The sequence below is a fragment of the Salmo salar genome, chromosome ssa09 (assembly GCF_905237065.1).
Source record: "Salmo salar chromosome ssa09, Ssal_v3.1, whole genome shotgun sequence".
Lineage (NCBI taxonomy): Eukaryota > Metazoa > Chordata > Actinopteri > Salmoniformes > Salmonidae > Salmo > Salmo salar.
The window spans coordinates 70,110,150-70,137,966 of record NC_059450.1 but is presented as its reverse complement, the minus strand read 5'-3'; the positions used below and the strand labels follow the sequence as shown (position 1 = coordinate 70,137,966).

Genomic DNA, 27,817 nt, shown 5'->3' with positions numbered 1-27,817 from the left:
AGCCAGAGGAAAAGACACCGTAAATCACTGGTCTCCCCCTTTCATTTGTCAAGGGAGGGTCAAGGGTTACCGATTTAATTTCAGAAGATAAATCACCATATATTGTTGATACAAATCTTCCCAGCAGTCCCTAAGCCTTTAATTGGACACAGTGTTTACCTAAACAAACATATGCACACACACACACACACACATACATACATACATACATACATACATACATACATGTATGTGTGCGCATTCGCGCAAAACTGAAAGCGTGATCTACTGCATTTAACCATGGAAAGAGGTCTGGGAATATGACTGAATATAAACAGTGTAGTTATTCCCTCCGCAAGGAAATCAAACAAGCGAAACGCCAGTACAGAGACAAGGTGGAGTCGCAATGCAACGGCTCAGACACGAGACGTATGTGGCAGGGTCTACAGGAAATCACAGACTACAAAAAGAAAACCAGCCACGTCACTGACACTGACGTCACGCTTCCAGACAAGCTAAACACCTTCTTTGTCCGCTTTGAGGATAATACAGTGCCACCGTCGCGGCCCGCTAACAAGGACTGCCCTCCTCTCCTTCTCCGTGGCTGAAGTGAGTAAAACATTTAAAAGTGTTAACCATCGCAAGGCTGCTGGCCCAGACGGCATCCCTAGCCGTGTCCTCAGAGCATGCTCAGACCAGCTGGCTGGTGTGTTTATGGACATATTCAATCGCTCCCTATCCCAGTCTGTTGTCCCCACATGCTTCAAGATGGCTACCATTGTTCCTGTACCCAAGAAGGCAAAGATAACTGAACTAAACGACTACTGCCACGTAGCACTCACTTCTGTCATCATGAAGTGCTTTGAGAGACTAGTCAAGACTCATATCACCTCCACCTTACCTGACACCCTAGACCCACTTCAGTTTGCATACTGCCCCAATAGGTCCACAGATGACGCAATCGCCATCACACTGCACACTGCCCTAACCCATCTGGACAAGAGGAATACCTATGTAAGAATGCTGTTCATTGACTACAGCTCAGCATTCAACACCATAGTACCCTCCAAGCTCATCATCAAGCTGGAGGCCCTGGGTCTCAACCCCACCCTGTGCAATTGGGTCCTGGACTTTCTGACGGGCCGCCCCCAGATGGTGAAGGTAGGAAACAACATCTCCACATCTCTGACTCTCAACACTGGGGCCCCACAAGGGTGTGTGCCCCCTCCTGTTCTCCCTGCCATGCACGCCTCCAACTCAATCATCAAGTTTACAGACGACACAACAGTAGTGGGCTTGATTACCAACAACGACAAGACAGCCTACAGGGAGGAGGTGAAGACACTCGGAGTGTGGTGTCAGGAAAACAACCTCTCACTCAACATAAACAAAACAAAGGAGATGATTGTGGACTTCAGGAAACAGCAGAGGGAGCATCCCCCTATCCACATCAAGGGACAGCAGTGGAGAAGGTGGAAAGTTTTAAGTTCCTCAGACAAACTGAAATGGTCCACCCACACAGACTGTGTGGTGAAGAAGGCGCAACAGTGCCTCTTCAATCTCAGGAGGCTGAAGAAATTTGTCTTGTCACCTAAAACCCTGACAAACTTTTACAAATGGACAATCGAGAGCATCCTGTCGGGCTGTATCACAGCCTGGTACGGCAACTGCACCGCCCTCAATCGCAAGGCTCTCCAGAGGGTAGTGAGGTCTGCACAACGCATCACCGGGGGCAAACTACCTGCCCTCCATGACACCTACAGCACCCGATGTCACAGGAAGGTCAAAAAGATCATCAAGGACAACAACAACCCGAATCACTGCCTGTTCTCACCGCTACCATCCAGAAGGCGAGGTCAGTACAGGTGCATCAAAGCTGGGACAGAGAGACTGAAAAACAGCTTCTATCTCAAGGCCATTAGACTGCTAAACAGCAATCACTAACTCAGAGAGGCTGCTGCCTACATTGAGACCCAGTCACTGGCCACTTTAATAAATGGATCACTAGTCACTTTATACAATGCCAATCTAAATAATGGCACTTTAATAGTATTGACATATCTTACATTACTCATATCACATGTATATACTGTATTTTATATAATCTATTGCACCTTGCCTGTGGCCCTTGGCCATGATTCATCCATATACATACATTTACATATTCTCATTCACCCCTTTAGATTTGTGTGTATTAGGTAGTTGTTGGGGATCGGTGGATTACTTGTTAGATATTACTGCACTGTCGGAACTAGAAGCACAAGCATTTCGCTACACTCGCATTAACATCTGCTAACCATGTGTATGTGACAAATACAATTGGATTTGATATTGATATAATGAACATCATATCAAAGTAAACTTGGAGTCACGTGATGACGTTGTGAGGTCCTCCCATTACGACTCGTCAGGAAAGCAAGTGGTTTATTAGACTACAGATGAAATAAGTTATGAAGAACTGAAAAAAAAGTGCAGTGATGAGCTTGATGCTCATTTCCAATAAATATCAATGGTCTTATTCTGGTGACATGATCATTGATGCTTGGCTGCCGTTTGACAAGTAAAAATAATCTCTCTCTTTAGTCCATAATAATCTGATCGTGTAGACTATACATACACTTTGGCCAACAGCATGCTGTTGCTAGAGCGCGTGTGCCCATACCAGAGTGGGCACACTCACTTCATAACGCAACATTTTTTGTGAGAAAACCATCGGTAGAGTTGAAAATGCGATGGAAACCCATTTCACTTTTTTCACCGCAAAAGGTGTTTTTATGTGCCATACGTCATCACGCACAGTCTTTTATCTGTAACAAGTCAATTTGATGGAAACACATCTCTGGTGGGAAAATGAGCATGTTGTTTTTATGCTGATTTTAGGATATTCACATTACAATCTGTTGCCAATTGGATGGAAACCTAGTTTATGATATCCCTCTCAGCATGAAACATGACATACTGTAAACAATCTTTATAGATGTGTTCCATCTCAGTAGAAACGCTCCTCTGTGTAAGTGTTCTGTAGACATCCTACTTGACTCCTGTAAACTAAGGAGAGTCCTGACCACTGGTTTGACAGTGCAGCTGTGGTAACAACACAGTGAACACATTTAGCTTTTAGAAATTACCCTCTTAGCTGAGGCATCTGTTCCCAGACGCATCTGAGCCCTCGGCGTGTGAGTGGGACTGCACCGGGATATGGACCCACTCTTAGGATAGTATACTGCTATACTCACTATTCCCAAGCTTCAAGGACCACTAAAGCATTTGATTAGAATGACTGTATATACAATGCATCCATGTCAGTCAGTAATAATAACCTTAAAGGCACATCCATGCTACCGTATAAGCTAATATAATGCACACTATGTCGTGTTGGAGACCATTTCATAGAACATCTGGTCTGATTTGCCATTGGTAACCTCCTGTATCCCTGTTCCCCTCTTCCTTCCTCTCCTTCTTTCCCTCTCTCTCTCACACACTCCATCTCCCTGTCCTGCTTACACAGAGAGTACTGGTCATTGATTGGTTCTAAGGAGAACTAGCAAAATGTTTTATATTTCATATTATATAATCTTTAAAGGAATAGGATTCTTTTCCCCAGAGGTACTACAAACGCCCACATGCACTCGCACGCACACGCACACGCACACGCACACACACACACACACACACACACACACACACACACACACACACACCATATCTGTGTTCATACAGTGCAGGCAATCTCTGTTTCTTTGCTGCTCTCCTCCATCTCTCCTGCCTGTACTGTATCCATCTATTTTCATTCCCTCTGTCATATTGTGCCTTTTATACTGCAAACACCCTCGCTGCATACCGCTGGACGGTAAATATGATGCAGGCGATGGGTAAGAGAGACAGAGACAAGAGAGGCAGAGGGAGGATGGTTCCAACATGTGCTCGGTCATGTGTGCCGTGATGGATATGCTTGCACCGCCTTCAAGCAGCTCCTTCAAGCAGCGCCTTCAAGCAGCGCCTTCAAGCAGCTCCTTCAAGCAGCTCCTTCAAGCACCTCCTTCAAGCACCTCCTTCAAGCAGCGCCTTCAAGCAGCTCCTTCAAGCACCTCCTTCAAGCAGCGCCTTCAAGCAGCGCCTTCAAGCAGCGCCTTCAAGCAGCGCCTTCAAGCAGCGCCTTCAAGCAGCTCCTTCAAGCAGCGCCTTCAAGCAGCGCCTTCAAGCAGCGCCTTCAAGCAGCTCCTTCAAGCAGCTCCTTCAAGCAGCTCCTTCAAGCAGCGCCTTCAAGCAGCTCCTTCAAGCAGCGCCTTCAAGCCGTGATTGGCTTTGACAGAAGTTGTGACTGCGTCTTCGTAACCGAGATGGGCGCTCTCAGTGGCACCTCTCTCTCTGTTAAAAATGTAAACGTTCCCCCTTCTTTCTGCTCCTCTTGCAGAATCTCCAGAAGTTACAGGAATAGAATATCATGATAATGAAGTGAGTTACTGTTGCATGTAATTAAGTGTGGCTGAGCCTGCTGTTTGTGCCTCCGGGTAGGGCTGCAGTAGCTGTGTACTGGCTGTAAGCACTCACTTGGATATACACACACACACACACACACACACACACACACACACACACACACCCTACTCTTAAGATATGTCCCCAGACACACACAAAGGTACATACATATATTCTTCATGTACACACTAAGACAGTGATTCCCAACCTGTTTTGGTTACTGTACCCGAATCACATTTTGCTATATCCGGAGATCCCACAAAGTACCCCCCCCCCATGTGCACCTTACCAGTAGGCTTATGGTCTCATGAGTCATCTCAAGCGCCCCCTGTGGATAGGCCAAGTACCTCCAGGGTACCCCCAGTACCCCCTGTGGATAGGCCAAGTACCTCCACGGTACCCCCAGTACCCCCTGTGGATAGGCCAAGTACCTCCAGGGTACCCCCAGTACCCCCTGTGGATAGGCCAAGTACCTCCACGGTACCCCCTGTAAATAGGCCAAGTACCTCCAGGGTACCCCCAGTACCCCCTGTAGATAGGCCAAGTACCTCCACGGTCCCCCAGCCCCCTGTAGATAGGCCAAGTACCTCCACGGTACCCCCAGTACCCCCTGTAGATAGGCCAAGTACCTCCACGGTACCCCCAGTACCCCCTGTAGATAGGCCAAGTACCTCCACGGTACCCCCAGTACCCCCTGTAGATAGGCCAAGTACCTCCACGGTACCCCCAGTACCCCCTGTAGATAGGCCAAGTACCTCCAGGGTACCTCCAGGGTACCCCCAGTACCCCCTGTAGATAGGCCAAGTACCTCCAGGGTACCCCCAGTACCCCCTGTAGATAGGCCAAGTACCTCCAAGGGTCCTAGTAGCCCAGTTTGGGAACCAGTGCTCTAAGGTACTCTCTTCATAGATAGTTTCTCTCTCTCTCTCACAACTCAGACACTGTAAATATACCTTCTTCCCCCACACACCCAGTTCCATCTCACCACCACATTGAATTAATAATGTACATATGCAGGTCTTTAATGCAGATACTGTAACACACACACACTTCAGTTATCCAAAAGACCATGAGCCGTGGTGTCTGTTAGATGGAGCTCTTATCAACACGTACGCTTATAAGCTTGCATAAATAGTACACTGGCAGTCATCACTGACTAAAAAACGTAACCACACACATAAATACATGTCCATCCATACTCTCTCTTCCTCGCCGTCTCTCTTCCACATTCTCACTCCCTCTCTCACTCGCTCTCTTCCTCCACCCACTCGAAGCCCAAGCGTGTAATCTTGTTGGTTGCGTACACATGTGTTGATGTCATCATTGTGAACATGTGAGATATTTCCCCCATGGTTCTTCAGTGTACCATGGAGTCTTAGATGTACTGAACAGGATTGTTTTCTAATAGGTATACTAGTCTCTCCCTGTCAGTACAGGGCTCTGCTCATCATACTATGTTTGATCTCGTGTTTAGAAATACGTGATTCAATATTGTTCGAGGCTTGCTGAAAATGGAATACATTGGTATAGGTAGAAGAGGGAGGGATCTATAATATAGTGATTTAGAGGCACCCTTTATTACAAGGCAAAGCCTTATAATGGTAATGGATTTTTGTATCATAACCCCTAGTATTTTTGTTGATAATATACCATTTGTAACAGGATTGACATGTGAATGTGAGGCGCAATAACACCTGTTTCATTGTTACATTACGTCTAGATGTTCAGCGCCGCAGCATGACATTAGCCCTGAGGGTGTCAATCAATGGCCCAAGACAACAAAGCTCCTATCATTGAACCAGAGATGACCGTAGATGCCCAGGGACCGGCCCCAGGAACAGGGCTGTAAATTGGAGGCTGTCTATTGGATTTTGGCTGCATTGGAACCAGGGAAAACATGGATTTCGATTAGCAGAGGTTATGATCTGGCCTATCTTTTACCCCCAAAACACAGTTCACACATATGAAGGAGACACATGTGTGAGGGAGTGTCTTTCCTCCCTATGCAGTGAACGGTATGGTTTACTAGTCAAAAGTTTGGACACACCTACTCATTCAAGGGTTTTTCTTTATTTTTATTATTTTCTACATTATAGAATAATAGTGAAGACATCAAAAATTTGCCTTGATGACAGCGTTGCACACTCTCGGCATTCTCTCAACCAGATTCACCTGGAATGCTTTTCCAATAGTCTTGAAGGAGTTCCCACATATGCTGAGCACTTGTTGGCTGCTTTTCCTTCACTCTGCGGCCCAACTCATCTCAAACTATCTCAATTGGGTTGAAGTCGGGTGATTGTGGAGGCCAGGTCATCTGATGCAGCACTCCATCACTCTCCTTCTTGGTCAAATAGCCCGTACAAAGCCTGGAGGTGTGTTGGGTCATTGTCCTGTTGAAAAACAAATTATAGTCCAACTAAGCGCTAAGCGTTCACCTACTCCGCGTCTCACAAAGACACGGTGGTTGGAACCAAAAATGTGATATTTGGACTCATCATACCAAAGGACAGATTTCCACCGGTCTAATGTCCATTGCTCGTGTTTCTTGGCCCAAGCAAGTCTCTTCTTCTTATTGGTGTCCTTTAGTAGTGGTTTCTTTGCAGCAATTTGTCCATGAAGGTCTGATTCACGCAGTCTCCTCTGAACAGTTGATGTTGAGATGTGTCTGTTGCCTTGAACTCTGTGAAGCATTTATTTGGTCTGCAATCTGAGGTGCAGTTAACTCTAATGAACTTATCCTCTGCAGCAACTCTGGGTCTTCATTTCCTGTGGCGATCCTCATGAGAGCCAGTTTCATCATGGTGCGTGATGGGTCTACACTTGAAGAAACTTTAAAAGTTCTTGAAATGTTACGGATTGACTGACCTTCATGTCTTAAAGTAATGATGGATTGTCGTTTCTCTTTGCTTATTTGAGCTGTTCTTGCCATAATATGGACTTGGTCTTTTACCAAATAGGGCTATCTTCTGTATACCACACCTACCTTGTCACAACACAACTGATTGGCTCCAAACGCATTAAGAAGGAAAGAAATTCCACAAATGAACAAGGCACACCTGTTAATTGAAGTGCATTCCAGGTGACTACCTCATGAAGCTGGTTGAGAGAATTCTAAAGTGTGCAAAGCTGTCATCAAGGCAAAGGGTGGCTACTTTGAAGAATATATTTGGATTTGTTTAACACATTTTTGGTTACTACATGATTCCATATGTGTTATTTCATAGTTTTGATGTCTTCACTATTATTCTACAATGTAGAAAATAGTAAAGGTAAAGAAAAAACATTGAATGAATAGGTGTGTCAAAACTGTAGACTGGTACTGTAGATGGCATGGCCCCTTTAAGAGCAGCCAGTGAAGCGCTCAGTCCTGTTGCTGCTGCTGCTGATGATGGCAGTGCTGCCAGTTGATTGGCTGTGGCTGTCAGGGCTGAGGTGCTGGAGGGATGCTCTGTCTCCCCCTCTCTGCCTCTCGCTCTTTTCTCTCTCCCTCTCGCTCTCTTTCTCTCCATCTCGCTTGCTCGCCTCCCTCTGTATAATCCACATCTAGGGCAAGCTGATTCAGAGGCAATCCAGTGCTCAGCTCCTCTCTGCAGGCTGAGAAAAGAGAGAGAGAAAGACATAGAAACGCTGCTTCTCAACGCAGGAGGAAAAACAGGAGGAAGAAAACGGGTTTGGAAAAAGGGAAGAGAAGTACCGAGGAAGATTTCATCTGAGGATATCATTTATACCTGTACATATTGTTTATATATATATTTGTACACACGCATATAGATATTTATATACCTATATCTCTGTATATATCTGTGTATTTGTGCTTGTCTGTTTATACTAATATTTTTATATGTGTTTGTGTGTGTGTGTGTAAATATATATAAACAAATTAATATATCTATGAATTTATATACATATCACTGTGAAACAAGAGCGGCGAGAGGAAAATGTACCATCGGGGCTGGTCTCTGATTGTGTGATCGTATACAATATTTTCAATATTCTTTTCTTTTATCTTCTACGTCAAGAGGAAGGAAGACTACGTACTCATTTTTTGTTTTCCTGTTGCTACTTCCCCCCCTCCTCGCTCTTTTTTTTGTCATCTGAGGGGAATGAAGAGAGGAGAGTAACAGGATTTGGAGAAAAAGGGAAAATCTGTCGAATTGCTGTGATTAGTGTTATTTCCGTCGGTATTAGCGGTCTGCGAGCCGATCGCAGCGTGCTGCGTGTGATCTGAGGAGGCAGCAGAGAGAAAGTGCCACACCACGCCGCTCAGCGCCAGCCCAGCGCCAGCCCAGCCAGCATGCACAAACACCACCACTGCTGCAAGTGCCCAGAATGTTACGAGGTGACCCGCATGGCCGCCCTGCGCAGGATGGACGCCCCTCAGTACCAAGAATGGCAGGCCGAGCCCTATGGATACCCGGCCGGGTACGGGCCCGGAGGCGGGCAGACCTTACCCCAGCCTCCAGTCTCAGGGGGAGGAGGAGGAGGAGGAGGAGGCATGGGAGGAGGAGGGGGCACTCTGGGGAGAAGTAAGGGCAAGATGACGTCTGCCGGGGGTCCCGGAGGCCCAAACCCCAAGGGCCAATCCAAGGGCGGCACCAAGGTGAATGGCAACAATTCTGGTGGTCAAGCAGGTTGGTGGCCGGAGTGCACCTGTTCCAACCGGGAGTGGTACGACCAGGTAACTACCTCAACTTCCTCAGCCGGCCTCATGGCCTTCTGTCCCATGCCTCTGGGATTAGGCAGAGAGGCAGTGGGTGAGTGGGAGTTGATATGAGGTTGCTGGGTTGGAACAGACACGAGTGTGTACATCTTTAGAGGTGCTCATCTGTCTTGGTGGAGCCTGTTGTGCTGTGGTGTGGTAGAGAGCAGCCGGCGCTGATGCCTCATATTCACTCCTTCATCCCAGCCTTCTGCTCTAATACAGATTCTCTGTTCATCTGGTCATTCTCATTCATTCATTTAGGGAGTAGTGGTCTGTTTCCTATACATTGTTCAACTATACAGAACAGGCCGACTATTCTCCATTCACTTCATCATAAGAATGTAATGCCTTACATAAAGGTCAGATGGGATTGAATTTGCTTATTTCTTTTATTTCATCTAAGGCCTACGTTAACATTACAGAGTAAAACAGCCCTGCATTGGTTTTCATCCTACAGCCACGGTGTAGAGGCGATAGAGAGATATGCGTTGAAAGCTAAATGATGCTAAAGCCGGCTCATTACACTGAAATGTAGACAGACATTTTTTCTCCTGCATCGGCGCTTTCCAAAGAAAAACATTTTGCCTGACCCGAACACCCCATATGTGATGCATGTTTCTCACAGATGAACTAATAAAAGGGTTGTCTCTCATCAGACAGAATTACGGTAGAAAAAGGGAGAGGAGATGGAGAGGAGCGAGGGGAGAGGGAGGGAGGAGAGAGGAGAGAAGGAAGAGCTCCATTAAGATGTCTTATTTCTGTATGCGGCTTGTTATTCCCTTTAAAATGTTCATTTGTCCTGAGATGGAGGGTTGGATAAAAGCTGACTGACGAAAGGGAAGAAGCATCCATCCTACTGGGTGAATATGATACGTATCTAGGACCATCTAAACCGGCACGTTTCATATTCTCCATTTAACATTTCCTTCATTTTCCTGGGGCCTCTATCGTCTCAGTCTAGACATATCGCTTTTGACTAAAGCCAGGAAGTCAGTGTGTGTTTGTTTGTGTATTTGAGCAAAGAGCATAGAATGGCAGGAGAGTGAGAGAGTGAGAAACATCATGGGGGTAAAATGGAGGCTGAAATCTCACTGGCAATGTTGGAGAAATTCTACTGAACACAGAGCACAGATGAACAGCAACCTGACTGATATTACTAGCTAGCCTTCCTCTACAGCAGGGATGGGGGTCACAAAAAAAATCTGAATCCGATGATGAGGGGCCGCAATTCGTATTTTTTTTAAGCTAGTTTGCTAAAAATGTTACACATTTTGTCATGGAGCAGAGAGAATATTTAGCAATTTTATAACTACTTTCATGCACATTTTTTAGTTCCTGCAATTCTACTCATTTTGCCATGGGGGTGGGGAGAAAAATGAGCCGTTTTACAGCTAATTTCTTGCAATTCTACACATTTGCCATAGGGTGGAGAGACATGTTTGCAGTTTTTACTATGATATCTGAATGAGACTGAGTAACAAAATCAATGGGGGCCCCCCGGGCTCTAATTCGACATTACTACAAGTTTAGATAGCTGTCCGCTAGACTAATTTACCAATCTATAAAAATCTAGCTGACATGGGCTAATTAAGTAACTATCAGTGACTGACATAAGAAGAGAGAAACTGCTGACCCGTAACAGAAAGTTGCCCATCCCTGCTCTACAACCATGGAGGGAGAGGTTGGAACTGTAACAGAAACAGTGAAGTAGTCCAGGATTTGCTGCACCCTTGACATAATAGTACCGTGATGATCATCTACAGTATTCTAACCAGTCCTCATCCACCTTCAGCTGCACCCAGAGACCAATCAGACAGATTTCACTTCTCACACGTTTAAAACCTCACAGCAGTTTTGATTGCGTAAGCATTTTTCGTGGCTACTATTTATTTACCATCATCAGTACAAATGTCCTCCTGCCAACTGCTCGTTCCCAGCGTATATTGAATGTCCCGATTTCAAATGAATTGGAACCAATATCTCATGTGAGATGTTTTCCGGTCGCTCGTTCATTTATGTAGCGGCTTGTTAATTCATGCAAAGGAGGGTGGGTTATTTTACAGCGTGCATCATCGCATTATAGCCACAGCCTTTGATAGATGAAATCAGGGGAGGTAAAAATGATTGGTCCTGCTCCTCTTCTGTCATCCTATCAGAGGATCTTTGGGATGGTTCGTACTGCACGTACTGTAGCTCAGGCAGTTACACATTATCACACAGCTTTGTTAGGAGGTAGTCTGGGTGTGCATAGAAACCTTTCAACGTGTGTCAAATACAACATACAAATAGTTATAATCTGCCATGTAACCGGCACAACAGAACCGGAAACACAGAAACAGAATAAGTGGTGATAGTAGAGGTGAAAAAAACGAATGTCGAAAAAAAGAGAGAAATAAGCCAATAAAGGCGGCCGGCATGGAAAGGGGGAGGGGTTATGTGAGAGCGAGAGAGAGAGAGAGAGAGAGAGAGAGAGAGAGAGAGAGAGAGAGAGAGAGAGAGAGAGAGAGAGAGGCCTCAGCCTCCTAACAGGCCCTCTCCAGGGTCAGGTTTTACCCCCTCTTTCTCTCTAGTACAGCATCAACATACAGTAGCACCGTCCCCCCCTGCTTGTTGTGGCCGCCCACACCACAGAGCATAGCCTTGGATGGACCCTGTAGCCTCTGTTCTCTTCGGTCCCCACTGGACATCCATGGGCGGGAATATTCCCCCTCTACCACCACCTTTGCAGAACTCACAAGAGGCCAGAGACCAGGTCATGGACATGTGTAATGCTCATATTATACACAGCCACTCAACCACACTGATCTTTCTGATACATGCATTTTTTTGAAGATTTTTAGGAGACTGAAATAGTCATTAGTAGTCATCTGACATAATCTCTCAAAAGTAATAAATGATTACAGTCGGGTAACCTATTTTCATATCATATATTTGTTCCAAAGGATTTCGATAGACACAAGTGTTCCCCGAAAATGGCCAAGACCTTGTTCCAAACTAACCAAAGTACAGTATATTACCTTCCAATTAACCGCATGTCTGTGTTCACCTCCCTCCCCACCATATCTCCTTTAAAGCAAGATAACGGTCTATTGTCAGGGGGTTGGTTAGGTTAATTATGGATGGATGTTCATGAAGCCAGTTGGGATTAAAAGGAGCATTTCCTTTAAACAAGAGCAGTTGAATTTCCATCTGAGAGATGAGACTCTTGCCTAATGGGGGGGGGCTTCACTCAGAACGCTCCGTCCCCCCCCCAGGCTCCAATCTGTCTGTGTGTGCTCTCCAGCTCTGTGCCTATGATTAGCTTTAAATGTTAATTGGATTTTACTTTATTTATTACGAGCGAGATATTAAATATTTTCCAAACTGCTCTCCAAATCCCTCATGCACCGTTGTGGGTCTATTGTTTACCGGATGATTGGTGCTCTGTGGACGTACAGGATCATTGTAATGCAGGGGTATTGGGTGGGCTTACCTCATGAACACTCCCATAGGTGGTCTCCTGTCGAGAGCCTTTAGGGTTGGATCAGAAATGTCCCTTTGCCTCTATAGTTCTATCTATCGCTGGGTGGTCTTGGCTGTTATTGTCCCTCACTGAAGTGTTTGGATCGCTCTTCAGTATCTCCATTTTCGATGATCCAACCACCAACTGCATCTAGTTGAATAGGAAAGGAACAGTAATTAACAGATGGTCCAACGTTTGTGCTTTTGATCAAGTCTTTCTTTGATACTTATTAAATCCACATATCGGTGTGTTTGTATGATACCACATTTAATGCAGTATGTGTAGATAAAGCAATTTGATTTTGTGTGTTGTTGTTGTGTTTGTACATCCATGTGAGATTTGGTCCATTTTTGATGTCATTTGCCAGGCCTATAACAGGAGGCCCAGCCCAGGGGTTATTACAGGAGAAAAAAATGTCCTAAGCTCAGACCCCTACCGTGACTTAGACAGCCTCCATCTGAACGCAGCAATATTCTCATCAGCTCAAGAGGGATTTATCTCTGAGCTGATCTGAAAATGGGGAGCAAGGAGGAGGTGATGTTGACTCGACAGGCTACGGCTACACTAGACTGGGACCGGAGCGTCGTAGCATCCTTATTACAGGAACACGCAATAAGGACCAGATGTATGGCTTTTCGTTACATGTATGCTGTACAACCTGGCCATTGTTACAGATGATTCCTTCATGGTTGTCTTTTAAGTGTCTTTATCAAGGAGGAGGGGTCATTTTCATATATAGCGTGTAACGTTACACGCCGGCTATTATTCCTCTCTCAGACGAGGAAGATATGTCCCATCTATATGACATATGTCAGCAGATATCCAGAGTACCATGTTGTCACTGGGGCCTCGGCAGTGGGCTGCTCTCTGGGCTGGTCTCCATGGAGGAGAGGAGAGGAGAGGAGAGGAGAGGAGAGGAGAGGAGAGGAGAGGAGAGGAGAGGAGAGGAGAGGAGAGGAGAGGAGAGGAGAGGAGAGGAGAGGAGAGGAGAGGAGAGGAGAGGAGAGGAGAGGAGAGGAGAGGAGAGGATAGGAAAGGAAAGGAAAGGAAAGGAGAGGAGAGGAGAGAAAGAAGATGGGATAGGATGGAAGGGAGATGATAGGAGAGCAGAGGAGAAGACGGGGTTGGTTAGTTGGTTTTCGCTATTTGTCTGGCCTGAGATGTCACCCCTGGGACATGTAAAGTCAGTAATAATGCATAGCTTTCTAACAGTACATCTGGAAGGTTACTGGGAGCCGTAAGAATCAGGATCAGCTAGGTTCCTGGTGGTAAAGCCTGTCTGTCAGTGAGTGGAGTGGATTGGTGAGGTGCTGCCTCTCCTTTTGACAGAGACAGGGGTGGCAGACAGAGAGTGTTGATCACAGGCCGCCCCAGACAGAGATGGGGTTGGGGTAGATCCCAGAGGGGCCTATACCCCCCCCACACACACATCCTCCATCCTCCCTGACCGTTATCTCTGGTGACTCTAAAAGGCCAGACAGCTTGGCATCGGGAGAATGATGTCATTTGAAATGTAGTGGGTGTCTGTACAAAAGGGGGGTATGAACAGGGAAGAAACAGGGATGGATGGAGGTCTACGCGCTTGTTTCAAAGCAGAGCTCAGTGTGCCTGTTTCTGACTAATCACTGGGGCTGAGTGCTGGGTGGAAGCTCAGAGGTTACAGAACTGGATGTTCAAAGTCCGCTTGATATCAGACAGTGTGGGATGTTCTGTGCTTGGTTTGATAGTTATTGGAATACATGTACTGTAGGCCTACACACTTTTGTGTTAATCGTAGCTTCTACGAAATGCATTTGCTACATAGTGCTACGTTATAGGTGAGACTCATGGGATCTCAGCCTTGAACATTTTGATGTGATACAACATAGAACAGTAGGTCAGTCGGTTTGTCTTTGTGCAAATAAAGCTGGATTTGGGTAAACAAATTGGTATTGTATAACCTCTATGCCAAGATGGTCAGCAGTGCCCTGCCCTGTGAGACGGGGGAGAGGAGAGGAGGCGAGAGGAGGGGATGGGAGAGGAGAGGAGTCGTCCAGCTAGCTGATGTGGTCCAGTGTAACACAGTTACGCCATAATCGTATTAGCTCTGACAATCTGCTAGTCTGGTTAACAGCCACGAGACTTTCTCCCCTGTAAGTAATTGCTATGTTGTCTGACTTGCCTGTCAGCGGCTGGCTGCACACTGATGCTCACTTGCAGTATCAATTGTCATTTTACAATGACTTATTGCCTGTGGATACTGCCTGTCCAATACTGTATTTATCCATCAATATGTCTCCCCTCTTTGTCTCTTTCGATCTCTCCCACACACACACACACACACACACACACACACACACACACACACACACACACCCCTCCATGTAACACACCTTTGCCTAAAACCAAATGTACCAACAAGACACATAAAGGAGAGCAGCACGGTGAATCACTGCAAATGCACTATGAAACAGAGGGCAGAAGGTGTGCTGCAATATTAATGTGCACTTTTACAAAAGTCAAACTTTTTCTATGTTTTTTTGCAGCTTAGTCTCTGAACGGCGGCTAGGTGTGTTGGTCTAACAATGACCCTGGACTGGAGCGGTCTAACCTCACCTCCCATACCTCCTGTAAAACCTGCTGCTTTTTCACATCATTCACAGAGAGGTGGACCTGCTTTGTTTCAACGTTAGGCGTACTGTAAATATACATATTGTACTCAGCATATAGTACAAATATGCTTCTCAGATGCAACCAAACCATCATGAAAACATAGCGATCTTGTGGAGTCCTTTATAAAAACATATACTGCAGAATTTGAGTGACATGTTTATTGGGCTGTTTGTACAGTATTTGTACACAGCTGTGTCTGCTTTCTATGCTGTTTGTCAGAGCCCCTGCCTGGGCCCAACCCTCTGCCTCTCCCAGCCAGCCAGCCAGCCAATCAGCCAGGGACGATAGGAGCGAGGGGAAGGGCTGTTTGTTTGCTTGCCTGCTTTGTTTTATTTCGCTGTTTTTGCTGATCACAGTAGCGACTGGCCTAGAAAACGGGACTGTACTTCCTGATTCAGCAATGGAACCATCGTTCCCTTGTTCTGACAGGAAGACAAAAGAGGAGGAATAGGCCTTTCATTGGGTGATGATGGGGGACATGGTCACACCCCCTACTGCTGTAATCTATGATGAATACTGAAGGATATGTACAGAAAACAGTGCTTTAGGGTTTATGTAGGGTGCTTCTACAGTCTTATCCTATTGCTCTTGGCTGGGTATGCTTCAGATCGCAGCACTAACATCCTGGCCAGAGCGTACTAGAACACCCCCACGCTGCCACGGAATCTGCATGCATCACAATCGATAACGCTGAAGAGTGGGCCTATCCCCAAGCCTTCTGACTCCAATTCTTTTTTTGTGGGTGTCCGTGGGTGCTTTCAACAGCCCTCGCACTATTGTTCCGTGGCTCGCAATTTTAGAAACGCAGCTCTGGCTCCAGTGGATGCATGTACTGTGTTGTAGCGGCGTGGACCAGGGCCTGCACGTCTAGAATGTTGTAGCAGTACGGTGTCGCTTGGTTCATCTGAGTGTAGCGTGGTTCGTTCTGCGTTGTGTATTTTTATTTAGGACACTGCCACAACTGGAATTCTGTTGGTTAGAATCATTTTTATTCGACCTGCACACGAAGAGACAACACACAATATGTTAGCCCTCGGTGCAGTCACAGCTCTCGGGCACCTTGCTAGCTGAAGGTCCGGCAAAAGAGAACGATAAAAGGGTACGTAAGTACGGATAACCCGCGATGGACCAAACCAAAATATACAAACTTTTACAATTAGGTGTATTTACAATATAGATATCAAAAAAAAATTGTACACCGAAAAATAACATTAACTATGCTGCTGTAATTAAATAAAGAAAACACATTGAATTATTATTATTGTTATTAACTTATTAACATCCCCTCTTGACCTGGCCTACTTGAACTGTCCTTGTGCGCAACTTGGTGCATAATCTAGGGGAACAACATCTACTACATTAACCCCCAATGTTTTACACTAGATTATAGGCACAAAACAAAACACATTACCTCGAAGGTAACAAAGCAAAGAAAGAAAAAAAAATTCACACCCACAGAGCGACGGAGTAACCCAGTGTAGTCCCTTAAGTCTAGACCCACAAATGGTCGATCAGCTGGAAAGCTATCCCGCGAAGGATTAGGAAAAATAAGAGGTAGCTAATCCCTTATTCAACCGTATACAAAAAATGCCAAATACATTTTATGCTGATGAACTACACACAAAGTTACATGAATTGTCAAAAATATTAGACCAACCCACAAATCACTCTAAGACCCAGTTAGATTACCATATACACCCCAAAAAATGAAAAGGTAGGCAATATCCTACCGTCACTGAGAAACCAAGAACGGTTTCATTTCCTGTGTAGACATAGTTTGGATTAACCTATTCACTGGCTTAATAAATCTACCTAGTCTAGTCCGAACACCCTCACCCAAAAACCTAGCAGGAATGTCATGGACAGCACTAACCGTGCTCAGAGGTCTAACCTCAGGTTGGGGAATACTACAACTCGGCCTATCCGGAGCCAGCACACTTTCAGTTACAGACTCAACACTAGTAGTGTCAGACGACTGATCAGAATCCTGGTAAATTGCCACAGACCACACTGACAAAGCATCTTCAACCAAGTTAACAACATCTGTTACAGCACCATCCCCACTGAATGGAGTTTCGCCATCAGAACTCTTGTAGGCTTTGGGGATCTCTCTCTGGTCCACTTCTACTGAGCACACCTCACTCAAGGGGACGTCATATGGCCGTTCCACTTCACTTCCATCAACTGGGACTACACCATCCTCTTGGAATATCCTCCCAGAAGACTCAGGAAGGCTTGCTACCCAGTGGACAGTCCTTGCGTCACTCCCATCCATTTTGCTGGATGCTGCAGACATCTCAGAGAACACGTCACCACTCGATAGATATCCGTGACTCTCAGGTTCCTCCCAAGAAGGCAAAGGCAGAAAGTTGACTGGCATAATCAGGTTCCTATGCACCGTCTTGATGCGTCCAGTGGTAGGGTGCTGTATACGATATGTGTTCAGTGAGCAGTTCTTCGCAACAACTATGTACACCGCACTGTCCCAGCGATCAGCCAGTTTCTTCTTGCCCCTCTCTCCCTTGTTAGCAAGTAGAACTCTGTCTCCCTTCTCTACCGAATGACCCTTCGACCGTCTGTTGTAGACCTCGGCTTGTCTCTTTTGTTGCTTACTTGCATGCTGCTGAGCCAATGTCATGGCTTCTCTCAGATCCTCACCCAAAGACTGGACATACTTATCCACATCGACCGTGTCCCCATCCAACAGCACACTTTCAAACATAACATCTACTGGCAGCCTAGGGGTGCGTCCAAACATCAAGAAGAAGGGCGGAAACCCAGTAGTCTCGTGAACAGTGCAGTTATAGGAGAATGTCAATGTGTTCAACATCTGAGGCCATTTAGCCTTGGACTTAGCTGGCAGAGCTCTAATCATCCCACCCAGCGTGCGATTTAGACGTTCTGCTTGACCGTTCCCCATGGGATGATAAGGTGTGGTGTGGGACTTTCCAACACCAGATAACTGAAGTAATTCTGCAATAAGTGAACTTTCAAAGTTAGCACCCCTGTCAGAATGGATACAATCAGCAAACCCATAAACGCAGAAGAAATTATTCCAGAGAACACGAGCCACAGTCTTAGCAGACTGGTTTGGACACGGATACGCACATGCCAGCTTAGTAAAGTGATCAGTCACTACTAACACATCAATAGACTTGTTGTTTGAATCTTCTGCAGTCCAGAAATCAATACACACAAGTTCCAAAGGTGCCGTTGTCACAATGGAGACAAGTGGAGCTCTTGCTTCAGGCTCAGGTGCTTTACTCAACACGCATCTCTTACAGTGGGCCACGTATTCCTTGACATCCTTTTCCATAGAGTCCCAGTAAAACCGCTGTCTCGTAAGCCACAATGTGCACTGCTGACCCTGATGACCAGCATCATCATGAACTCCCTTCAACACAAGGCCTCTCAAAGACACAGGTACAACATACTGGAATATTTTCTTCTTACTCACTGGGTGTTTTGAGACACGATACAGAATCCCTAACCGCGTGGTGAGTTTTCCCCACTGTCTTAGAGTATAAACTGTTTCATTCGCTTCAAGGACTCGCTCTCTCCTAGATGGGCGCCGGCCTCTATCTACAAAGAACATGACTCTGCTGATGACAGGATCCAGTGACTGGTTATCATACAGCTCCTTGTGTGTAAAGACAGGTAAACGGCTCTGACCCATGGACATCAACTTCTCAAGGTGCTGCGCATGTGAAATGGCCCTCACCGTGGCACCATCATCCCATCGGCGGTGAGCATGGAGGACAGCAGACACCTCTTCACAGGAAACCAACCCACTGACATCGTCTCCAGCTCTACTTAACTCACTCCCAGGAGCCATAGACGTTCCACAGCCAGCCTCGGGCTGTTCACAGGAGAGGCGGAACATGTCTTGAACATCACCCACTCGAAGACCTCTGGCTTCCTCCAGCAGGACATCATATGGGATTCTTGTCAGTCGGTGCAAAACTGTGGAGCGGACAAATGGCTCTCTGCTCAAGGCATCAGCAACGACATTCTTGGGACCTGGTATGTACTGGATATCAAAGTCAAAGGGTGCCAGCTTTGCGACCCATCTCTGCTCGCATGCATCAAGTCTCGGCTTTGTAAGAATATATTTGAGTGGATTGTTGTCGGTCCACACAGTAAACTTATGCCCTCGCAGCCAATGGCTGAATTTATCATGAATGGCCCATTTCATGGCTAGAAATTCCAGCCGGTGAGCAGGATACTTGGATTGTGCATGATTAAGAGATTTACTAGCAAAAGCTATTGGCCTGGCTATTGCCGTCCCATCTTGCACTTGGGATAGTACAGCTCCCAAACCACTAGTAGATGCATCCACAGAAAGTAAAAATGGCTGAGAAAAATCTGGATGAGCCAGCAGTGCCTGGTCAACTAGTGCTGATTTCAAAGCTTCAAAAGCGAGTTGACATTCGGCAGTCCAGTCTGCAGCAGTGAGCCTGCGAGAGGGACCAGGCCTCCTCCTACCCTTGCCTCTCCTAGGCTTCTTCTGACCTGTAGTTAGCTGAAACAACGGCCTAGCAACCATGGAACAATTCTCAATGTAGTGTTGATAGTATACTACCATACCAAGAAAAGAACGGATTTTGCTAGGAGACGGAGTGACACCATCAGCTTCCATCATCTCGCTCTCAGTCACGTTCAAAATAGTTTGAACTTTAGCAGGGTCAGTGGCTACACCCTCCTGAGAAATGATGTGACCCAAAAACTTAACAGACCTCCTCAAAAACTTGCACTTAGACGGAGACAGTTTAAGATTGTGCTCCTGCAACCGCTGAAAAACCATCTCAAGTCTCTGCAGACTCTCTTCCTCAGTCTTAGCAAAAACCATCAGATCATCCAAATAACAAAGGAGACTTAGAAAGTTTTGGTCACCAAAGATGGTCAGCATCATTCTCATAAACGTAGCCGGGCTGTTGCATAGGCCCTGAGGCAACCGATTGTACTCGTGCAGACCTAAAGGAGAGGAAAAGGCAGTGCATTTCTTATCCTCTTCATGCAGTGGCACGTTATAATACCCTGACGTCAAGTCCATTGTGCTGAAGAAGGCATTACCTCCCAGCGCGGCCAGTACATCAGCCTGATGAGGCAGGGGATGAGCGTCCTTTACAGTGCGTGCATTTAACCACCTAAAGTCAGTACATAGGTGCAAGTCCCCATTCTTTTTCCATACCAGCACCAAAGGTGAGGCATACTCACTGCTGGATTTTCTGACGATTTCCTTTTCCTCCATATCATCCAGTGTTTCCCTGAGTTTTTGGTAATGAGCTGGAGAAAGCCTACAATAAGGTAATCGAAATGGGCGGTCATCAGTCAGCCGTATGCGATGGCAGAACCCCTTTGCCTCACCACAATCTAGGCTATGTCTAGAGAACACTGTGTCATACTTCCCAATTAAATTGACAAGTTTATCCTTCCAGAACTGTGAAACTGGACACTCCTCAACAGACAGGCCTTGAAGTCCAAGATTGCTCAGTGTACTGTTGCCATGAACTACACTGCCACCAACTGAACTCTTAGCTGTCAGACTGCCGTGTGAGCTGTCACATTGAACTTTAGCCACGTTCTGGTAAGCTGCTTGCTGCTTGACATCATCAAAATCCTCTAATGCAATGCAAGGATACACATCCGCCACTTTAGCATTTCGTCTCAGGGTAACTGGTGATGTTGTTGGATTCACTATCTTCACAGGTAGCCATCCATCCCCCCACAGAGGCGTATCTACTCTCCCCACTAGTATGTGTCGATTCACACACCGAGACGTGCTGGGCTCGACAACAACAGTACTGCCCACAGAGAGTTTTGTCTTTGGGGGTAGGCGGCCCCACACCAGATGCTCACTCATGGGTTGGAGCGTTACTGCTCTCTTCAACTTAATGGTGCCTACTTTATCTGGGATGGAGTCTCCTCTCCATCTCTCCAGATTTGACAGGAGACGCAGGAAGTGGCTGTCATCGCACTGGCTAGAGGAACCTGGTGTACCCACCACCCGCCAGTAGCTGTCATTCGATTTGAACTGTCTAATCAAAGACTTCAACACATTAGTGCCCACAATGAGTTCATCAACCTGCCCATCTACAATAAGCACTGGGACTACATAGCTGAAGCCATAAAGCTGAATTTTTAAATCACACATGCCCACTGGGCTAGTTTGCTTCCCACCACAACCCACCAGGATGATATCTGAAGGAGCTAGAAAGTTCCCCTCTACCACTCCTGCCTCCCTCAACCGAGGTACAATATCTGCGCGCAGAGTAGTAGCCATGGACCCACTATCTAACATCCCCTTCAGCTCAACTTTATCCTGTACTAGCACAGAGGTGTAAAACAAACTGTCATTCTGAGTAATTCTCATTGTGTTCTGAAAAATGACTGTGTTGTTCTTGGGTACTGACTCACAAAAGTAAGAATAAACAGATTCGATATCATCATCAGTGGAGGAAAAACAAGACTGCCCCACATTGCCCTCCTCAGAATGGAGGCATTCTAGTTTTCCTGAGACCTGCCAGTCTGTCCACATCCAGGGCTCTGTCGCTGCCCAGCCTCACTACAGTCAAAGCTCATGTGGCCCGGAGAGAAGCACTTGAAGCACAGCTGGTGCATCTGACAGTGAGCTTTGGTCCAGTGATTAGTGCTTCCACAGACGGCGCACGCTGACGTTTGTGGAACTGTTTACGGGGCCCTCTGTTCACAGACTGAGTATTGCTGACCAGAGCCTTCTCTAACAAAGTCAAAACCTTCTCTAATGTCTCACCCTCAGATATAGATGGTGCCTGGTCTGGTTCACGGCCACATTGAGAAAAGGATGACACCTTAGGTCTGTTCACAGGACCCACTCCCTCCTGGGGGAGTCAAAGACGGCAGCCACCTGCTGTGAAAGTTGTGTTCTACATGCTTTACGTTCCCTTAACAGTTCATCCAACTGATTCTGTACCTCACTGGCTGTCCAGTCACGAAGGGCTTTGCTCTTGAACACTTGGGCCAACTCTTTATCAGGACAGTTGCGTACAAACATGACTGCCAACTCTGAGCACTCATTGGGTAGGGTCCTGCCCTCACTCACAAGGTACTGTTTGGCTGCCTCTGCAGCTTTGTTAAGCCTAATCCAGAAATCTATTGGACCCTCATTAGCATATGGTTTGATTGAATAGAAATCAGCTAATGGCATACCTGAGCAGACAGTATCCCCAAAGTGTTGCTTGAGAACACTGAACACCGCCTTAACATCTGTGACAACAGGGTTGTTACGCATCCAGACTTTGGTCACATCCCGTGCCCTCCCCATGAGCCTAGACATCACCTCCCCAACATTCTCAGACCCAGTGTAACCCCTCTTCTCTAAGTAGACTCCCATTAACTCCTCCCACTCCAGGACAGAGTACTTATCTGAGCCATCACCCCTAAAGAAAGGTGGAGGACTAACATCGGACTTCACAACCAGATTCAGCTTGGACGCATCAATAAAGGTTGACCCACACTGGTCAGGCAGGGGAAACTGCTGGGGTTGGTGAGGGGGACGGGCAGGAGCAAGACTTGAAACCCCAGACTGCAGTAAACTCGCTCTGATCGATTCACCTATCTCTGAACCAATCTGCTTAATAATGTCACTAAGCTGACTCGGAGGCGTCCCATTATCACTGAGGACTGTGGATGACGGTACATCAAAAGACAGAGGTGGGATACCCTGGTCAGGTGGAACAAACAGCCTACCCCTCCCAGCGCTTGCAAACTCAGGACTAGCAAACGCTCTACTCCCAGGAGCTGACTGTACAAGTGGTGTAAATGCAAGGACACCCCTCCCTCTACCCACACTAAAATCCCCAGCATAACTAAATTTGTGGACTTGAGAGTCTTCCATGGCTCAACAGAGCACTAAAATACAATGTAATTTACTGCATTCAAATACAATTTTTTTTTGCAATAAACAAATTCATCAAAAACATACAAATAAGCACGAATACCTGTATCTAATGAGTATGCTACACTCACATTCACTGTTCACAGTATATATCAGCTTACAGCAAACCATCAACAAATGCGCATACGCAGGTCGTGCGCCTCAGCCACATGCACAGCTCCCGGGGGTCGGCTTGAGCTGACCAGTCGGCAGGTCACGGCACCAGTTTGTAGCTTTGTTCGTTCTGCGTTGTGTATTTTTATTTAGGACACTGCCACAACTGGAATTCTGTTGGTAGAATCATTTTTATTCGACCTGCACACAAAGAGACAACACACAATATGTTAGCCCTCGGTGCAGTCACAGCTCTCGGGCACCATGCTAGTTGAAGGTCCGGCAAAAGAGCGGGAACTGCATACATACATTCAGCGCCCAACAGCACACTATACAATTAAAATGATATACAACATATTCGGAACAAAATAAAAGACATACCTGCACACGAAGAGACAACACACAATATGTTAGCCCTCGGTGCAGTCACAGCTCTCGGGCACCTGCGTGAGCACATAGCAACTCACTCAAACACGGTCCCAAATACTCCCAAGTTACAATAGGTACCCTAATTAGCGAGCTTGGTGAAAGTTGTTAACATAAATCTTTATAATTGTTCACATTGTAACAAAACCTATAGTTGCGTAACAGCACTTTATGTAACTTTACCACAGTTTTATATTGCCAAATTACGGCGCCAAGGACAACATACCTTGCTAGCTGAAGGTCCGGCAAAAGAGAACGATAAAAGGGTACGTAAGTACGGATAACCCGCGATGGACCAAACCAAAATATACAAACTTTTACAATTAGGTGTATTTACAATATAGATATCAAAAATGTTTGTACACCGAAAAATAACATTAACTATGCTGCTGTAATTAAATAAAGAAAGCACATTGAATTATTATTATTGTTATTAACTTATTAACATCCCCTCTTGACCTGGCCTACTTGAACTGTCCTTGTGCGCAACTTGGTGCATAATCTAGGGGAACAACATCACTCTACTACATGAGCATTAACGGGACGCTGTTATTCATGCAGTATTGTGAGGCGTTTAGCTGCTGAATGAATACTAGATGCTAAAGCTGAAGAGCTGAAATGCACAGATTTAGATGTCTTCCATTTTCTAGAGAGTTGTGTCTTGTGAAGAGGACATTTGGCGACGCAGACAATGCATCTCTTCCCATGTGTAGCGTAGTCACACTGAGTGCCATCCCCATAATGCATTATCCAAGCAGCCCTTCAGCCATTTGGTCTGTTGGCCTCTCCATTTTTTTCCTTCAGTTTTTCTTTATTTCTGTCATCCTCCTCCTCTGCCGTCTGTCTTTCTTATACATTGTCAGAATCCAAAGTTCCATTTCAGGGTGTCGACTAGCTACACAGTGAGGGTATGTTGCAGCAGGCTGCTTCAGCTCTGTGCTTCTGTATAATTAGCACAGCTTTTCTCTGCCATTTTAAGAGGATGTGCTCAAGCTGCCATTTCATTAAAATACAGCCGCTATGCCTTTAAAACAATCACGTCTTTAATCTTTCAAGTCGCAACTGAATACAGCTTTTTTTTCTTTCGAAAATGAGGCCTTGACCAAATGTAATACATTAAAGGAAATGTTGAAGGTTGATCCGTAGTTGAAATACGTGAATTACTTTTGACAAATCTAACAATGAAACTGTGGATAGATCTTTCTGAACCTGCTGTTCATTGCACATCTGTTTAACATAGCGCAATTGGTCTGGAATTATTCCTGTTTTCAACGCCATTCCTGTAGTCCACGTGTCTCTGCAAAATCAGTCAGCTCCTAAAGGGATGGACACAGTACAAGCACCATATAGCCACATATAGATGCATATGTTTGTCTGCCACTGCATTCTCCCTCCATCCCTCTCCTCCCCAGTGAAAAGACAGGATGAGTGAGAGGGTGACTGACGTTATCCAAGCATTTGTCTATGCTAGAGCACAGACCACATAATATCCTTTAACAGGCCCTTGGTTCATTATCAGTCATTATTGCCTAGTGGATATATACTGTGTCTACCCATTGACCTTAATGTGCTCAAGATAGTGTCTCTCTCCCCTCCTCTCTCTCCCTCCTCTCTCTCTCTCTCTCTTCCCTCCTCTCTCTCTCTCTCCCTCCTCTCTCTCCCCTCCTCTCTCTCACCTCCTCTCTCTCTGGGAAATGGAGACAGATATCCCAGCCTAGAGACAGAGAGGGCGAGAGAGATAAAGACAGAAAGAGAGAGCACAACCCAACCCGTTCCTGGTTACAAACAATACAAACAATCCCATCTTAATATCCTACGTCTCATAGCACTGTAGATGGGGTACACCGGCCTTGACATAGCTTATTCTGGATTTATTACATATCTCCCTCTGTTCATCTAGGGTGTCTGTGAATATGCCATATTTGAGTGGAGGTTGGATGTCTGTCTGTGTCTTGTCTACACTGTATGATTCTATTGTTGTCCCTCAGGTACGCAGCTCTCTCCCTCATATTTCCTTTCCTCCCCTGGATTTGCATTAGTTCTGCAGTATTGGTATATTTTACTGTGTTCATTATGACCCCTAAGACACTGTCCTGCCCAATGTCTCAGGACTACAGAGCTGTACTATGCCTACGTAATATTTCCCTGTACTGTATGGGCCTAAGTGTCATCTCTGCATCTCTCCATCCCCTGACTACTGTAGTACTGTATTTAAGATTTAACACAAGCAGAGTCTGTCCAGATTACGTGCTGGATTACCATGGTATGTTATCAAAGTTTGTAAGTAGTACATGGTCAGCAGGCAGCAGTCCAACGTTGGAGCTGGCAGGGCTCAGCGGGCCACACACAGCAAAACAATAAGAACTTCATTGGGCACTGATGTAATTGTCTTTATGCATCAGTGTAGCACCTCTGCTGCTCACTGCTATTGTGATCTTCTTCATGACTGGCGGCCGAGGCAAGGCACTCGTGGGTAATTGGGTGTGTGGTTGATTTCTAAGTATTGGAAGTATAGAGCGTTGGCACCATGACTCAGTGTAACATTATCATGCCATCTTTATACTAACAGAACAGCATCCATTTTGTAGTCATTACTTCAATGTTATGATGTTTATTGTTCAATATCAAAAAAATGTGGTCGACTGCCAATCCTCAACGTCAACCATGGATATACACTCCCCTACGTGTTTATTTGGACAGTGAAGTTGAAACTTTTAATTTGGCTCTATATTCTAGCATTTTGGATTTGAGATCAAATGTTTGATATGAGGCAACAGTACAGAACTTCACTTATGATGTACTCAATTGAGTCAAAAGTTGAGTAAATTGTGACTCTACAAACTTGTTGGATGAATTTGCAGTTTGTTTTGGTTGTGTTTCACATGATGTTGTGCCCAATAGAAATTAATGGTAAATAATGTATTGTCATTTTGCAGTCACTTTTATTGTGAATATGTTTCTGAACACTTCTACATGAATGTGTATGCTGAACAAATTGTGAATAATGATGAGTGAGAAAGTTACAGAGGCATAAATATAATACCCCCCAAAAATGCTAACCTCCCCTGTTATTGTCATGGTGAGAGGTTAGCGTGTCTTGGGGGTATGATATAAAATGCTAACCTCCCCTGTTATTGTAATGGTGAGAGGTTAGCATGTCTTGGGGGTATGATATAAAATGCTAACCTCCCCTGTTATTGTAATGGTGAGAGGTTAGCATGTCTTGGGGGTATGATATAAAATGCTAACCTCCCCTGTTATTGTAATGGTGAGAGGTTATCATGTCTTGGGGGTATGATATAAAATGCTAACCTCCTATGTTATTGTAATGGTGAGAGGTTAGCATGTCTTGGGGGTATGATATAAAATGCTAACCTCCTCTGTTATTGTAATGGTGAGAGGTTAGCATGTCTTGGGGGTATGATATAAAATGCTAACCTCCCCTGTTATTATAATGGTGAGAGGTTAGCATGTTTTGGGGGTATGATATAAAATGCTAACCTCCCCTGTTATTGTAATGGTGAGAGGTTAGCATGTCTTGGGGGTATGATATAAAATGCTAACCTCCTCTGTTATTGTCATGGTGAGAGGTTAGCATGTCTTTGGGGTATGATATAAAATGCTTAACCTCCCCTGTTATTGTCATGGTGAGAGGTTAGCATGTTTTGGGGGCGTGATCTTTGTGCATCTGTAACTTTCTCACTCATCATTATTCACGAATCATTCAGGATTATCTGTAATCATGGTAGCATCCGTAATCATGGTAAACAATATTTATCATTCATTTCTATTGGGCACAACATAATCCGAAGCACAACCAAAACAAACTGCAAATGCATCCAACAAGTTTGTAGAGTCACAAGTTTATGTAGTCAGTGCGTGCTAGGAATATGGGACCAAATACTTTGACTAAATGTAATACACTATAAGTGAATTTATTCAAATTCTTATGACACCTTCAATTGGGGGGACTAAATACAGTACAGAAAGTGCTTTCATTTCTAAACGGTAGAACAGATATGTATGAAAATACCCTCACATGAAAGGT

The 27,817-nt window shown here is 45.5% G+C and overlaps 1 protein-coding gene across 8 annotated transcripts in view; it reads left to right on the top strand.

Moving 5' to 3' along the window:
- Nucleotides 1-27,817, top strand: part of LOC106611741 (disks large homolog 3) — a 134,428-nt gene that overhangs the window by 36,343 nt on the left and 70,268 nt on the right. Inside the window, exon 1 of one of the 8 annotated variants that reach the window (XM_014212271.2) lies at nucleotides 7,851-9,136. The exons of 2 other annotated variants lie outside the window; for them this stretch is intronic. In XM_014212271.2, coding sequence (XP_014067746.2) covers nucleotides 8,753-9,136 — 384 coding nt within the window. In that variant the 5' untranslated portion in view covers nucleotides 7,851-8,752. Of the gene's footprint in view, nucleotides 1-7,850; nucleotides 9,137-27,817 lie in introns of those variants that run through there. 5 more of the 8 variants (XM_014212272.2, XM_014212266.2, XM_014212270.2 and 2 more) reach the window with 5 other exon arrangements.